Source organism: Rhincodon typus, chromosome 3 (genome assembly GCF_021869965.1).
Source record: "Rhincodon typus isolate 14 chromosome 3, sRhiTyp1.1, whole genome shotgun sequence".
Classification (NCBI taxonomy): Eukaryota; Metazoa; Chordata; class Chondrichthyes; order Orectolobiformes; family Rhincodontidae; genus Rhincodon; species Rhincodon typus.
The window spans coordinates 26,936,081-26,952,610 of NC_063334.1; the positions used below are offsets into that span (position 1 = coordinate 26,936,081).

Genomic DNA, 16,530 nt, shown 5'->3' on the forward strand with positions numbered 1-16,530 from the left:
ATTCATTTTATCATAGAGTCCCTACAGTGTGGGAGCAGGCCATTTGGCCCATCAAGTCCACACTAACCCTCTGAAGAGCACCCCACACCCTACCCTCTACCTCCATATTCCACCCTAGACACTGTGGGCAATTTTGCATGGCCAATCCACCTAACCTGAACATCTTTGGACTTTGGGAGGAAACCCACACAGACATGGGGAGAATGTGCAAACTCCACACAGATAGTCACTGGCAGTCACCCAAGGCTGGATTTGAACCCATGACCCTGGTGCAGTAAGGCAGCAGTGCTAACCACTGTGCCATCATGCCATCTGTACCTAATAGGTTATCAAATACATTATAGTCCAAAAGACAACTGTGTATTTAAACAGAATTCAAGTCCAGACTTTTACTGAGAACTTTATTTCAGTTCACCACACTCTATAAAACTCGCAGCCCACTAATTGGTGGCTCCCCATATTTTTACAAAAAAACCCACACCCAACTAACTCTTAATCTACCCATCACCTGTTCCCTTATTCCATTAGGTCACAGACATTCCTTCGGCCTATATTAGATGATAACAAAATACAACTTTATTGTGTTCTGTCTAAGAGCTTCACATGCTCGTTCTAGCCCGGTGTCTTCTCTTTTAGCTCTGCCAAAGTCATGTGATCAGTTTCATCTTCATGCTTTAATGAATCTTATTGTACCACATCTTCCAACCCCAATGACCCAAATTTTCTTTCATCTTTGCACGTTTTAGTCCAGTCATATATTTCCTATTTCTATTCACCTACTTAGTCTTTGTAATAATTGACAACATTAATGTCATTATTAACATCATAGCTGCCATTATGTCTATTCTCACCATCTCCCACCACCATCATTCCCCAACAAAGTCTGAAAATCACAGGTCAAGGTAATCTGGAACTCACTGGATGTTCCAATTTGGTTTGCTTCAGTGATATAGTAGAGCAATGGTGTTGTTCTATATCTGGAATTGTTGTACTACTCTGTTCACTGTCTGATGTAGTATGGATGTAGCTGTCTCACAGTCTGTGATAATCATACTCAGTCTCACTTCTTGCCTCAAGTAAGATCAATGTCTTCCTCTTCCTCCTGAATATTCATGCAGGTGTCTGACAATGTAAGATCTTTGTTTGACCATGGCTTCTGATTTCCTGTCCTTTAACCAGGCTATCTGCTCAGGCATTAAAGTCGACAAAACTTTTCTTTGTATCTACCCTACAATTGTACAACCTCTGCTGCTTTTTGCTGTGGTTTTTCTCTAGTTGTTTACATTCTTGTGGTCTTGAGAGGTTTTGTTTGGCTTGAGGTTGTATTCTAAAACTGGTATATCCATTTTTAACACACCTCCATATTAATAATTCTGAAGCACTTTCTTCCATGCCATGTCTTACCCGAATGTCATCAACCTTGGATCTACAGTAAATGAAAACATGCTGATTTGACAGGACTGTTAGAGTCAAAGAGTCATACAGCACGGAAACAGGCCCTTCAGCCCAATTCGACCATGCCGACCAGGTTTCCTAAATCGAACTAGTCCCATTTGCCTGTATTTGGTCCACATCCCTCTAAACTTTTCCTATCCACGTACCTGTCCAAATGTCTTTTAAATGTTGTAACTGTACCCACCTCTACCACTTCCTCTGGTAGCTTGTTCCATATACGAGCCACCCTCTGTGTGGAAAAAAGTTGCCCTTCAGGTCCCTTTCAAATCTTTCCCCTCTGACTTTAAACCTGTCCCCTCTAGTTTTGGACTCCCCTACCCTGGGGAAAAGACCTTGGCTATTCATCTTATCTATGCCCCTCATGACTTTCTAAAACTCTATAAGGTCACCCCTCAGCCTCCTATTCTCCAGGGAAAAAAGTCAAAGCCTTTCCAGCCCCTTCTTATAACTCAAAATTTCCAGTCTTAGTAACATCCTTGTAAATCTTTTTTGCACTCTTTCCAATTTAATAACATCCTTCCTATGGCAGGACCACCAGAATTGTATGCAGTACTCCAAATGTGTATAATGTGTTCCTTTGCATATGAGACTGAAGACATTCTATAAGGTTGAAATAGCTACTTCCAAAGATCCTGAGCTCCCAATTTTGTCTTCATTGTGTACCATCTATGTTGTCAGATGGGTGAGATGATAGCAGGATCTCTGTTGCAGCTGCTATCCCTAGGGGTCATTGTGACTGATTGACCTGGGTGAGGTCTTGGGTTTTCCTTCTAACTGGTGATGTATTCTGATCCTTTATTGTTTTGTAGAATATTGCTGGTTTGTGCAGTTTCTGAGGGTCTCTTCCTGTCCATTTGTAAATTTCCTGCTTTGTAGCTCCATAATTGGAGTTTTCTGAGGTCTTTTCCCCTGCCTTTGTAGTCTTCTCCTTTTTCAGCTTTTTGGATCAAACTCTTCTAAGAGCTTGGTTTCTCTTCAGAGTATTCCCTTTTCAGCTCTACCCCTTAGATTCTGTTTTACTTTCATGTGTTAACTCTGGAGTATTTTTGCCTCACTGCCACCTTGCTGTATGTTGGGCTTTAAGGCACACTGCTACCTGCACATTGAGACACAGGTCTGGAATACCTCAGCCTGTGTATGTATGTATATACACTATCCCTGAGCTTGTTTGGTCCTTATCTCTAAGTAATGCTTGTCAACACTTTATGTACAGTAACTCTCCTTTATTTACATCTGTATATTGGTTATTAAATATAGCTCTCTAGTGTAGACATGCAGAACTTTCCTTTCCATGTGCTTATTCGAGACTGATGTCTTCTCTCTTACTGATGGCTGAGTTACTTGATCAGTTACATCATCATGACTTACATGACTCTCATTATACTACATAAAGTTTATTTGTTAAACAGGTGGGTTCCTGCAACAAGCCAATAGTTAACCAAAGAACATACTAATCAGGAGCAGGAGTAGAACCATTCAGACTCATTGAATCTGCCTGACCATTTAATAAGATCATGGCTGACCTGATTGTGGCTGCAATTCTACTTTTCACCCATTGACTCCCTTGTTAGTCAAGACTTTATTCACCTCTCCCTTAAAAACATATTCAATGATCTTGTCTCCACAGCTGCCTGGAGACGGGAGTTCTAAAGACTTGCAACCCTTTGAGTACAAAAAAAACTCTTCATATTAGATCAGCGACTCCTTATTTTAAAATTGTGTTCTGTAGCTCTACGCTTTCCAACTTGGGGAAACATCCTTCTAGTATTTACCCTGTCAAATCCCGCAAGGTCTTGTATGTTTCAATAAAATTACCTCACATGCTTATAGTTCCAGTGGATACATTTCCAGCCTGTGCAACCTTTCCTCATATGATAACCTCCGGAATCAGCCGACTTAACTTTCTTTGAACTTCTTCGAACATTGTTTCTTTAAATAAGGAGGCCAAAACTGAATGCAACATTCAAGATGTGGCCTCACCAACACTGTACACAACTGTAGCAAATCACCCCTACTTTTGGTCCAACAGCCCCATGCCAGTGTTTTTATTCCTCACAAGCTTCTTGCCACCCCTCATCATCTCCACCTTAATCAGCATGTTCACTATAGCAAAGAGTGCAGCTCTTTCATTCGGTTCATCTCGAAATCTGAAGCTATTTGCTCATCTCAGTGGGAATGAAAGTTCCTAGTTGGAATGCTTCCAGGCAGGACCAGATACAAAAATACAGCTGTGAACTGCATCTCTCCTTCACTTCTGAGTGAGAAAGATGCCAAAAGTGGAAGGAGATTCTTTTGAGATAACAAGGTGTAGAGCTGGATGAATACAGCAGGCCAAGCAGCATCAGAGGAGCAGGAAAGCTGACGTTTCAGGTCTAGACCCTTCTTCAGAAATGGGGGATGGGAAGAGAGTTCTGAAATAAATAGGGAGAGAGGGAGAGAGGGGGAGGCAGATAGAAGATGGATAGAGGAGAAAATAGGTGGAGAGGAGAAAATAGGTGGAGAGGAGACAGACAGGTCAAAGAGGTGGGGATGGAGTCAGTAAAGGTGAGTGTAGGTGGGGAGTTAGGGAGGGGATAGGTCAATCCAGGGAGGACGGACAAGTCAAGGGGGCGGGATGAGGCTAGTAGGTAGGAGATGGGGGTGCGGCTTGAGGTGGGAGGAGGGGATAGATGGGAGGAAGGACAGGTTGGGGAGGTGGGGACAAGCTGGGCTGGTTTTGGCATGCGGTAGGGGGAGGGGAGATTTTGAAGCTTGATACCATTGGGCTGCAGGGTTCCCAAGCGGAATATGAGGTGCTGTTCCTGCAACCTTCGGGTGGCATCATTGTGGCACTGCAGGAGGCCCAGGATGGACCTGTCGTCTGAGGAATGGGAGGGGGAGTTGAAATGGTTCGCGACTGGGAGGTGCAGTTGTTTAGTGCGAACCGAGCATAGGTGTTCCGCAAAGCGGTCCCCAAGCCTCTGCTTGGTTTCCCCGATGTAGAGGAGGCCACATCGGTTACAGCGGATACAGTATACCACATTAGCAGATGTGCAGGTGAACATCTGCTTGATGTGGAAAGTCTTCTTGGAGCCTGGGATGGGGGTGAGGGGGGAGGTGTAGGGGCAGGTGTAGCACTTCCTGCGGTTGCAAGGAAAAGTGCCGGGTGTGGTGGGGCTGGAGGGGAGTGTGGAGCGGACAAGGGAGTCCTGGAGAGAGTGGTCCCTCTGGAAAGCAGATAAGGGTGGGGAGGGAAAAATGTCTTTGTTGGTGGGGTCGGATTGCAGATGGTGGAAGTGTCGGAGGATGATGCGTTGGATCCGGAGGTTGGTGGGGTGGTACGTGAGGACGAGGGGGATTCTGTTTTGGTTGTTATTGCGGGGAGGGGGTCTGAGGAATGAGTTGCAGGAAATGCGGGAGACACAGTCGAGGGCGTTCTCGACCACTGACGGGGGGGGAAGTTGTGGTCCTTGAAAAACGAGGACATCTGAGATGTTTGGGAGTGGAATGCCTCATCCTGGGATTCTTTTAGTTGGCTGTGGATGCGAATGAGGATCAAAAGTGACAAAAGGAATCCAGCTGTTCACTGCTTTCAGATCTTGGCATCTTCAGTTTTCTCTGTTTGTATTTTAGATTCCCAGTTTCTTTGATTTCAGGAAATCAAGCAGTTAATACAATCTTGAGTTTTTGCTAATTATTAGGTCCACAAAGGGATTTAGTGATCACTTAGTTGGAGAGGAACAACTTTCTCCGGTGGAGATGCCCAGAATGAGCATGACCTTTAAATTAGAGCCATTCTACTCAAGAGTGTCAACAGGAAGCATTTCCTTACACAAGAGGGAATGGAAATTTGGATCACTGTCCCCTCCAAAAAGCTGTTGAGGCTGACGACCTACAGGAAATTTCAAAACTGAAGTTGATAGATATTTTATTAGGCAAGGGCATTATTCACGGGTACAAAGCCAAGACTGGATGGAGGGAGTTAAGATACCGATCAGCCATGATCTCATTGAATGGTCAAATAGCCTCCTGCTGTTCCTATGCTTCTATGATAGTTTTAGAGGTTTTAGCTACCTTGACAGAATACGAGTAGTTCAAGGTTTGTGGTATTGGATCTGGGAATTATTTTGTATTTAGTTTTAACATTCTTGAGTAAGAAATGGGAGCACTGCCTCATGTTCCTTACTCTTGATCATTGTCCCGTGACTCCCTATGAGAATGCAAACACGAGATTGAATGAGAGCAGCGTGACTCGCCCTATCTGGGCTGATGTGAATGTCAATGCACAAAGTGAACAGTGAACTACCACTCTCTGGAATTGCAACAGGAGATGAGAAGATCAAAGGGGGGAAAATTCAGATGATTTACAATAAAATTACACATGTTCTTATATCTGTGGTTAACTTAATCTAAGCCATTACTCATGTAAGTTCAAATAAGGAATGGTTGCCTATGGTTATATTTTACACCACATTATGCCAAACTAATGGTTGAACTGGTTTACTTAAGATTTGATTTCTGAATCTGAGCCGTGCATGACAGAAGCTCAATCTCAAGAAAAAAAGCATGTTGCTACTTTAAGTTCGTTGTAAATATAAATTCATTATCAGTTAGCTAAGTTATTTATGTGTAATCTTCCTGAATTAGAGTTGAGATGATTGTTTTGACATTGTGAGCCATATCAGCTGCTGTTCAGCAACTGGTACAGGGGAAAATGGCAGCCAAATTCAAACCATCGTGGAGGAAGCTATTTTTCTCTCCAATTCATTCCACTCCTCTACCTTTTACCCATAGCCTTGCAAATTCTTTCCTCCCCAAGTGTTTATTCAATTCCTTTTGAAAGTTAACACTGAGTCTGTTTCCACCACCATCTCTGGCTGTGCATTCCAGATCTCAATAACTCACTGTGTAAAATAAAGGCTCTTCCTTCCCCCAACTCTGGTTCTTTTGCTAATTTTGTTAAATCTGTGATCTCTGGCTACTGACCTTTCTACCAATGGAAACAGTTTCTCCCAATTTTCTATATCAAAACCCCTCAGAATTTTGAAAACACTTGCCTATTCTCACATTCCTCCTGACTGTCCAAAGTCCCAAACTAAAGAAGCAGCATTTTAGTTGTACTTCTTTCAAACTAGTCTGCTGTATTTGCTGCTCTCAATGCAGTCACCTTTACATTGGCCAGACCACATAGATACTGGGAGACTGCTTTATATCTCTATTTCATTGCCATTTCAATAAACCACCTTGCTCCCCTGCTAACATTTCTGTCCTACATTGTGCTGGGCAGGAAGATCTCGGAGAGGCTCAGGGATACAATTGCCTATCTGCAGGACAGGGGGGTGGACGCCTGCCTCATCAACCTGGACCAGGAGAAGGCCTTTGACAGGATATCGCACACCATATGAGGGATGCGCTCTCCAAAATGGACGTTGGGGACGGTGCCTGCAATTGGAAGCGACTGCTCCACACCAACATCAATAGTGCAATCTCAATCAATGGGTGGGAATCAGAAAGCTTCCTGATCAGATCTGGAGTGAAATAGGGCTGCCTTGTTTGTATAAAGTCTTCTGAGTCCCAATAGGGCCGAGTCCATCAGGAAGGATGTGAGGCTGAGAGGGGTGACTATTCCAGGCAGTGGAGGCCTGCGGGTCAGGGCCTCCCTCACATGGGTGATGTTGCTGTTTTCTGCTTGGATCCTCTGTCAGTGCGCAGGCTCATGAGTATCTGTGACCTCTTCGAACTGGCCTGGGGAATCAAAATAAATTGCGGCAAGGGCAAGGCCATGTTCTTTGGGAACTGGGCCAACTGGTCCTTTATCCCCTTCACCGTGATGACAGATTACCACTGGAAATATGGTTCGGAGGGGCCAGGGCATGTGCAAAAACTTGGGAGGAGTGTTTAGCCAAAGTGAGGTAGGAACTAGGCAGGTGGGAGCATCAGGTGTAAGGTACTGTCGGTGTTCCTGTATGTGGCACAGGTCTAACACATCCCCTGAACCTGCGTTTTTGCACTCACCCAAGACATCTTCCACTTCATCTGAAGAGGCACCATATACAAAGCTCTGAATAACGTTGGGAAAGACATACCCAATGCCACCCTCATCCTGATGACCACCTTTGTGTGCGGCTGCATCAAGCTGTGTGTAAACCCTCAGTACACAAACACCAAGTGTCACTATGTACTGAGGTTCTACCTGTCTCCAGTGTTGCAAGAATCGGACTGGCTTCAGTGCCCTAGAGTCTCCAAGTAGTTGGACCATTCTGTATTAACTGTCTTTCATGGAAAAAATTTGCAAAGAAAATCACCTTAGATCACAAGTTCATCAGGAAGTGGTCAGCACTTAGCATCCTCAAGACCCTGTGGGCAAAGGAGAGGGTGAATCCTGTCATGTGGTTCCCTGAGCAGATTGCCAAAGTCATTTGGCAGAATGCCTCATCGCCAGAACTTTCCAACGAGTACCAAGAAGTAGCTTGGCTGCTGGTGAGAAGGGCACTGCCAATCAGACCCTTCATGTACGCTCAGTCTCTATGCACCACTGCACGCTGCCCTCAAAATGGCTGCATTAGTGAGAGACTATTCCACATCTTCTGGAATGTGCCTTTGCAAAGAAGGTCTGGAAAGTGATGCAGTGGTTTTTGCCAAGGTTCATCTTGAGAACTCTGGGATGCAGGATTCTGTTCTGCAGGCTGTTACCCAGGACACACACTGAGATAGACACCGACCGTGCCTGGAGGATTATCAATTCGGTGAAAGATGCTCTTTGGTCTGCCTGAAACTTGTTGTTCTTCCTGTGTAAAGGGTTGACCTCAACTGAGTGTTGCAGACTGGCATATTCCAAGGTCCAGGATTACGTGCTGAGAGACACATTAAACTTAGGAGCAGCTGCTGCCAAGGCACAGTGGGGAAAGACCACCATCTAAGGTCTTTTTGCCAAAGCATAACAAGGGTCAGTGAAGATCTTAGACTCCCCTTGTTGCCTTAAAATGAATGTAAATAGTTTTGTCCATGAGTAGAAAATGCCTTTGTTTTGCAACTGCAGGGAAGCTCTGAAGAATGTGAAATTTCAATGTGTTTGGTTTCTTTCTCCCTGCAAAGACTGTACAGAACTGTTTTAGGACCTTTTATATGTAATTACAGCTAATCTTTTATGAATAAAATTTATTTTTACAATTTAAATATAATTCCGTCCTTGGCCTGCTACTGTGTTCCAACAAAGCTCAATAGAAGCTGGAGGAACAACACCTTGTTTTATGCTTAGACACTTTACAGCCTTGAGGTCTCAATATTGAGTTCCACAGCTTCAGAGTATGATCTATATCCTCCATATTTCTCACACCATCACCATCCACTGGCCTTACTAGAAAATACTATAATTTTGTTTGCAGACGACAAGACAGCAGGTGGGAAAGTAAGTTGCAATGAAGAAATGAGAAATTTACAAATAGATATGGATAAGTTAGTGAATGGGCCAAAATCTGGCACATGGATCTTTGTGTAGATAAATGTGAGATTATCCATTTTAGTTGGAGAAATGGGAAGGCAACTTATTATTTAAATGGCGAGAAACCTCAGAGTCCTTTGGAGCAGAGGAATCTGCATTTCTTTATGCATGAATCACAGAAAATTAGCATGCAAATACAACAGGTAAAAAGGAAGGTAAATGGAATTTTGGCATTAATTGCTAAAGGAATAGAGTTTAAAAGAAGGAAAGCTTTGCTGCAACAGTACAAGGCATTAGTGAGACCACACCTGGAGTATTACATACAATTTTGGTCCCAATACTTGAGGAGGAATGCAGTTGTAATGGAGGCAGTTCAAAGGATGTTCACGACGTTGATTCCAGAGATGAGAGTTTGTCTTGTGAAGAGAGATTGAGCAGTTTAGGTCTACAATGTCTGGAGTTTAGAAGAAAGAGAGGCGATCTAATTGAGGTACATAAGATGCTATTGGAGATAGACAAAGTAGACAATGAAAGAATGTTCCCTCATATAGGGCAATCTAGAACAAGAGGTCATAGTTTTAGGATAAATGGTAGAAGATTTAAAACAGATGATGAGAAATTACTTCTCTCAACGTGTTGTAAATCTGTGAAATTTACTTTTTCAGAGTGTGTGGATGCTGGGACATTGAGTAAATTAAAGGAGGAGATAGACAGATTTTTAATTAGTAACTAGTCAAAGGGTTATGGAGGATGGGTAGGAAAATGGAGTTGAGGCCATGATGAGGTCAGCCACAATCCTATCAAATGGCAGAGCAGACTCAAGTGGCTGAATGGCCTACTTCTGCTCCTAGCTCTCATTTTCTCCTTTCCTCAGCTAACATTTACACCTATTTTGCATATCTTTCACTCTGTTACCCACCATTATCACTGCCTTTTCTCTTGCTCTAGGCATGCTCACCATCTGTTTCACTTGCTCCTCCTCCTTTGTCACAAGCATGAGAACCATAATATTCCAGCTCCTTTCAGTTCTGCAGAAGATTCATACTGGACTCGAAACATTAACTCTGTTTTTCTCTCTACAGATGCTGCCAAACTTTACATTTCTCTGTTTTATTTCAGATTTTCAGCATGTGCAGTATTCTGCTTTTATTCAATTAAATATCCCTCTTGTTGAATAAGGTAATGATTCTGAAAGAGTTAATATTGAAGACTGTTTTAAGACCCATCCAATCTGATAAAGGCATACAGTCATGGATGGAGAATCATGGAGTAGAACTCATTGGTGCCAGACGGTAACATGAAGCGTCTTCACCCTGGATAATATTATTTTGATTTGACTTTTTAAAATTTCTGTTCTAGTTTTGTAAGTTTAGATTGACTGTTAGGTTTTGGTTTTGTTACAGAGTGCCACAAGGGGCTGTTTGACTTGATTAATGTTTTCTTTAAGTCCACTGTTTTTTGTCATTTATGAAGATGATTTGGATATGAATATAGGAGGTATGGTTAGTAAGTTTGTAAGTTACACCAAAATTAGAGGTGTAGTTGACAGTGAAGAACATTACCTCAGACTACAACAGGACCTGGATCAGATGGGCCGAGGAGCAGAGACAAGTTTAATCTAGATAAATGTGAGGCGTTACATTTTGATAGGGGCAAATCAGGGTGTGACTTATATATTTAATGGTATGGTCCTGGGGAGTGTTGCCGAACAAAGAGACCTTGGAATGCAGGTTCATAATTCCTTGAAAGTGGAGTCACAGGTAGACAGGATAGTGAAGAAGGTGTTTGGTATGCTTGCCTTTATTGGTCAGTGCATTGAGTATAGGAGTTGGGAGGTCATGTTGCTGCTGTACAGGACATTAGTTAGGCCTCTTTTGGAACACTGCATGCAATTCTGGTCTCCCTGCTATAGGAAAGATGTTGTTAAACTTGCAAGGGTTCAGAAAAGATTTACAAGGATGTTGCTAGGGCTGAACGGTTTGAGCTATAGGGAGAGGCAGAATAGGCTGGGGCTATTTTCCCTGGAGTGTCGGAGGCTGAGAGGTGACCTTGTAGGGGTTTATAAAATTATGAATGGCATGGATAGGGTGAGTAGACAAGGTCTTTTTCCCAGGGGAGGGGAGTCCAAAACTAGAAGGCACAGGTTTAAGGTGAGAGGGGAAAGATTTAAAAGGGACATATGGGACAATTTGTATATGGAATGAGCTGCAAAAGGAAGTGGTGGAGGCTGGTACAATTACAACATTTAAAAGACATCTGGATGGGAATATGAATAGGAAGGGTTTGAGGGATATGGGCCAAAAGCTGGTACATGGGACTAGATTAATTTAGGATATCTGGTCGACATGGACGAGTTGACCAAAGGATCTGATCCAAGCCGTACATCTCGGTGACTCTGTAATTCTATGAATTTAGAAAGATGGATTGGTGGGGCAGCAATCTACCCCAGCCCCATCTACCTGTGGTTGTTTCCACAATCACACAACAAAGCTAACCTTCTCTGTCCTGACTAGAACAATTGCATTTTCTAAAGTTTATCTCCCTGGAGTTAATTTGCTCATTTCTAGTACTGTTCTTGTAACTGTCTTCAACACTCATTCCAAGATCTTGTGTGTAATAAATACTGTTTTGGTTTGTGGAGCTTTTTGTTTGGAGTATCACTGTTTCCATTTTTCTTTCATTGCCCCTATTAGGGCTGTCAATTCTTCATTTTCTGCAACAAACATAAAGTAAACACAGCATAATGCTGATAACAGCAGGAACCTGCTGATAGGAAAAGAAAATGCTGCTTTAAAATACGGCAGTCCGTGTGTAATCTCTCACTTAACATGAATACTCTGTTCTTAATATCCTTTCTTTTAGATTGCATTTGTCATCTGAACATTTAATCTTAGCTAAAGATTACTGCATTAATATTACTATCATGAATGTACATTAAGAGGTCATTACAAAGCATTGAAACTCTTGATCAGGAGCTCATTCTCCATAAAGATACTAAATTCTCTTTATTCAATAAACTTTACAAGTGCTGACTGAAACTTTATTAGAAGATATGGTTTCAAGAGCCTGCACAACATCTCTTCACATGAGCTTATTTTATATTGTTTCATACACTCTTGCATCTCCCATCATATCCTCAAATGGAAAACTTGAACATCAAATAGAAAACACTGGAAACATGGAGCAGGTCAGGTGACAATGATGGAAAGAGGAAGATTGGTGTAAGGTCAGAGAGCCAAAGTTTTGGCGTGTGACTCCTTCTTCAGCTGGCACCCCCGTCTCCCTGACAGTCTGAGGTACCTGGAGGGAAAACACAGTCCCTCTTGTCTTGCTATTTGATGCTGAGCACTCATGGCTAGAGTGATGGAGTGCATGTCCATGCACATTTCCAGCAGAAATGATTGGATCTGGATATTCATGGTAATCACTAACCTGTCCATGTAGAGAGACAGCCAAATGCATATATGCTAGAGCCAGCATAACATTGGTGAACTCCTCAACCTTTGATCCAGTTTATTGAGTGCCTCTGACAAACTTGCCTGCTTTCACTGTGCCTGTTTGTGCATTTTGACGTCTCTTGCATTCCTCTGAGTGCCAGAGGCCACTGGGGAATTCCTTCCTCAAAAATCTGTGGAGACACGTCAGTGATGTACTCCCCAGACTGAGCGCCAGAGTCTAATCTAACGAGTACCCACTGAGGAAAAACTCTGTGAGCTGGAGGTGGGTCCAGCTGAAAGCCTTGGCAGTACATTTCAGAGTGTTTAGTGTAGACCTCCTTAGAGGTGGAGGTGGAGCTAATTGTCTCTGGTGCTGATTCTCCTCAGTAGTACACTGGGTGTCTCTCATGACTGCATAAGGGAATCAGTTGAGAATTAGATGTCTAAGAGGGATAAAAGCTTGTGTAGATTGAGAATGCATTTGCAGTGATGGTTCATGGGAAAGTAGTACTGCGCAGTACAATAAGGTTTCCTGGGTTGACTGGCCATTGAGGTCTCTCCATTCACACTTTGAGAACAGTTCATTTGAGAAGCTTCTCCTTTTTAAAGTGTCAAGCCCAATGGTTACCACCTTGCCCTTCCTTGCCGCTAGTTGTTGTTGTCTTGGCCCAGTCTGTGTCGCAGTTAAGCAAAGGGATTGAGGTTGGTGGAAGCGGATGGAAGAGCAGTTAGTGGTGATTCATGCAAATGAGAGGTGGAGAGCTGTAGCTACTGAATGAGTAGAAGGTGCAGAAGGCAGGACGGGTTAGCAATGGGTGAGAGCCATTGACTGGGTATGATGCATGCAATAGTGAGAGTTATATTCAATAAGCTTTGGTGAGAGTGAGATCATTGGCAGAGTTAGTATGTTGTAGCACAGCAGCATGAAGTAGCAGAGATAAGATGTTGACCTTTACACTTGCAGACTACAGTAGATCAGTGACTGTTTTCCTTTACTGATCACCACCCCTTCTGACTCAGGACATAGCACTGACCTGGGTTGCCATCTGGGTCCAAGCTGGCTTGGGCTGGTGGTGGTCCACAGGTAAAAGGTCAGCCTTCCTTTCCACCAGCCAGACCAGCAGCGCCTCCGGTTCCCTGCCTGCAGAGCGAGAAGCAAGCTTTCCTTTCCTTTGGGTCATAGTGCTTTAGTACCACAATATGACGGCCAATTCTTGGCTTACAGCATCTTCTGTGGTGTGCAGCTGGGCTTTGCATGTGGTGCCAATGACATGAATGTCACAAGGTCCCAGCAGTGGAATGCACTTCCACCTCTCCTGCCATGTGATTCCATAAGATGGGTGCCCAAGAGCCCAGGTACATAGGTAATGAGTTGATTCCATGAGGAAAGAGCCATGATGGACTGGGCACCGTGAATTTCACTCGATGAGACACCTCATCTGAAAATGGGAGAATTCCATTCCATGTTCCACTTTTATTTTTTTTGGTAAACTGAAAGAAAAATCAAGTTCACGTTTTCTCTCATTTGGTTGCACTGCTGAAATATGACAGAAAAGTTATTTGTTGATTAAAAAGAAAGGGCATCTCACTACAGTTTGGAGGTCTTGTAGCTACGTGGCTAGCATACCAGCCTCTGGGTCAGTCAGGTTCTGGTCACACCCTAGGACTTGATGATCAAGTAAGGTGCATTTATAAGGGAGCCAGGCAGGTTGAGTATCAACCTGTAAATCCCTCCAACAGATGCCAATGGCAGGTGGTAAGAGCAGGAGAGAGTTCTCATCTGCTGTGAGATGGAAATAAAATTGGAGCCACCTCTACCATGACTAATCATTTTTCTGGACTACAACATGTAAAAGTGCATGTTGCTATTGTAACTTGGACATCCTGAGTAAAATGTGACATACATATCACAAACGACAACATTTTTGATTTTCTTTTTGAACATGCCACTTTTTTTAAAAACTGAAAAATTGCCTCGACCGAAAACATTAACTTTGATTTCTCTTCACGGATCCTGCCAGGCCTGCTGAACTTTTCCAGCAATTTCTGTTGTTGATGTCAATTGTTTTACTGTGTTCCTATAAAGGTGCGAGTTCTGTTCTATCTTTATCTCTTTCAGGTTTGCAGAGACAACTTATAATTATGATTATATGTCTCCACTCAATTTTATTCCAGCTCAAGTAAGTTTGAATTGACTTCTGCTAACTTTGTGGCCTAACTGTGAGCATAGTTCCATGCAATGTATTACTAAATGTAGCCTTCCTTTTCCCCCGAACCCTACCTCCCTAAGTGCTTCAGCGTTGGTTTATCTTGGCATCCATTAGAACTTCTGTTGCTTAATAGCTAGCAGAAACTGGCCCACCATCATCATCCAAACACTTTGACACCAATAATTAGGCACCCCTGTAATCTTTTCCATTACAGCACAGCCAAGTGGAAATTTTTATGCTTAAAAGCCAAAATATAAGGTACTACAGTACAGTATATTTTTCTGATTATATTGGTATGAATAGGCTTGATGTTGGTGAATAAATGCCACTTTAGGCAGACATGACTTCTCTGCCATTAATAAAATTGCAATTAGCGGCTTCTTCCAGTTTTGTTGTAATTTATCTATTCCATGCAAAACACACAGCCCACAAGCTGGAAATTACTGACATATTACCAACTTTGTCAGTGCAAAACATTAAACTATTGAAACATGAGAAGGCCTGAGCATGACATGCATCAATTGTCAGCCACAGCTCAGTGGATAGCATTCTTGCCTCAGGATCAAAGGTTGTGAGTTTAAGTCCCACTTAGCAGCATTGAATACAAGATTAAGGAGGTACTGCATGCTCAGAGATGTCATTTATCTTTTAATGAGATGTGTTAAACTCCGGTCCCATCTCCTCTCCTCTCTGACGTGAACAAGAAATATTCCATGTTACTACTGCTCCCTGTTTCCCAGGGTGTTGTTTATCTTTCAAATGATGTCACTAAAACAGAAGATCGCATTGATTCGGGATCTTGCTGTGCGTAAATTGGCTGCCACACTTCCTACATCTCTTCAACAATATTTCCTTGCCCATAACGCATTTGTGGTGCACTGAGGCTGTGAATGGTAATAGACAAATAAAATACTTCCTTCTCTGTATTGCTCCACAAACCCATAACCAACCAGTACACTCTACCTGTAATGATGGAGGTTGAGGTTGAAAACATTGCATGCTGCCACACACACTGACACAGATAGCTGTTGATGCAATAGCATTGAGTCATCATTAGTTTTAAGTGGAGCCCAAATTCCTTCCAACCCTCCCCTCCAATTTTCAGTTCTCCCTGAGCCCCACTCTTGCTTTCTCTTATTGGCCCCTTGGTGTTTGCAACTTCCTGCACAACAGCTTTTGGTGTGGAGCCATGAGCAAAACCACGTGACTATAATGGAGCCAAAAATCATGTGATCCCCAACAAATACTTCCACTCTGAACTAGTGCAAGAAGAGGAGTAGGTTATTCAGCCCCTCAAATCTGGTATGACATTCGATGAGATCATGATTAGACGTCGACGTTCACACCAGCTCTGTAATCCTGAATAGCTATAGCTAACCAAAATCTAACACAGTCATTTTAAAGCTTTAAATTGACCTTCCAAGTGAGTCTGTGCCACCTGGCCTCAAAATGTAACCCTTCTACCTTCAGTACAATGTTAGTAAATTTCTAGGATCACAAGGGGAAGTGTCATGCTACAATCATCATCATTATTATGGAATCCCCATGGTGTGGAAACAGGCCATTTGGCTCAACAAAGTCCACACCAAGCCGCCAAAAAGCATCCCACCCAGACCCATTGCCCTGCCCTATCTCGGTAATCCTGCATTACCCATGGCTAACCAACCGAGCCTGCACATCCCTGAACACTATGGATAATTTAGCATGGCCAATGCACCTAACTTGCATCTCTTTAGACTGTGGGAGGAAACCAGTGTACCTGGCAGAAACCCACACAGACACTGGGACAATGTGCAAACTTCACATAGACAGTTGCCCGAGGCTGGAATTGAACCTAGGTCTCTGTAAGGCAGCACTGAGCCACCATGCCACGCCAAGGATGTAATTTTACAGGCATTACTGGGATTGATTGAAGCAGTTTACAAATTTTCTGTCCTTATTGGCAATCATGCTGAGGATTCTGAGCATATAAAATCAACAGGCAGAAATGTCCTCTAGACCACTCAGA

At 43.0% G+C, this 16,530-nt stretch overlaps 1 protein-coding gene across 1 annotated transcript in view; it reads left to right on the forward strand.

Moving 5' to 3' along the window:
• Window positions 1-16,530, forward strand: part of LOC109920934 (protein CFAP95) — a 39,262-nt gene that overhangs the window by 22,198 nt on the left and 534 nt on the right. Inside the window, exon 5 of the mRNA XM_048620062.1 lies at window positions 14,432-14,492. Within this exon, the coding sequence (XP_048476019.1) occupies window positions 14,432-14,492 (61 nt within the window). The remainder of the gene's footprint in view (window positions 1-14,431; window positions 14,493-16,530) is intronic.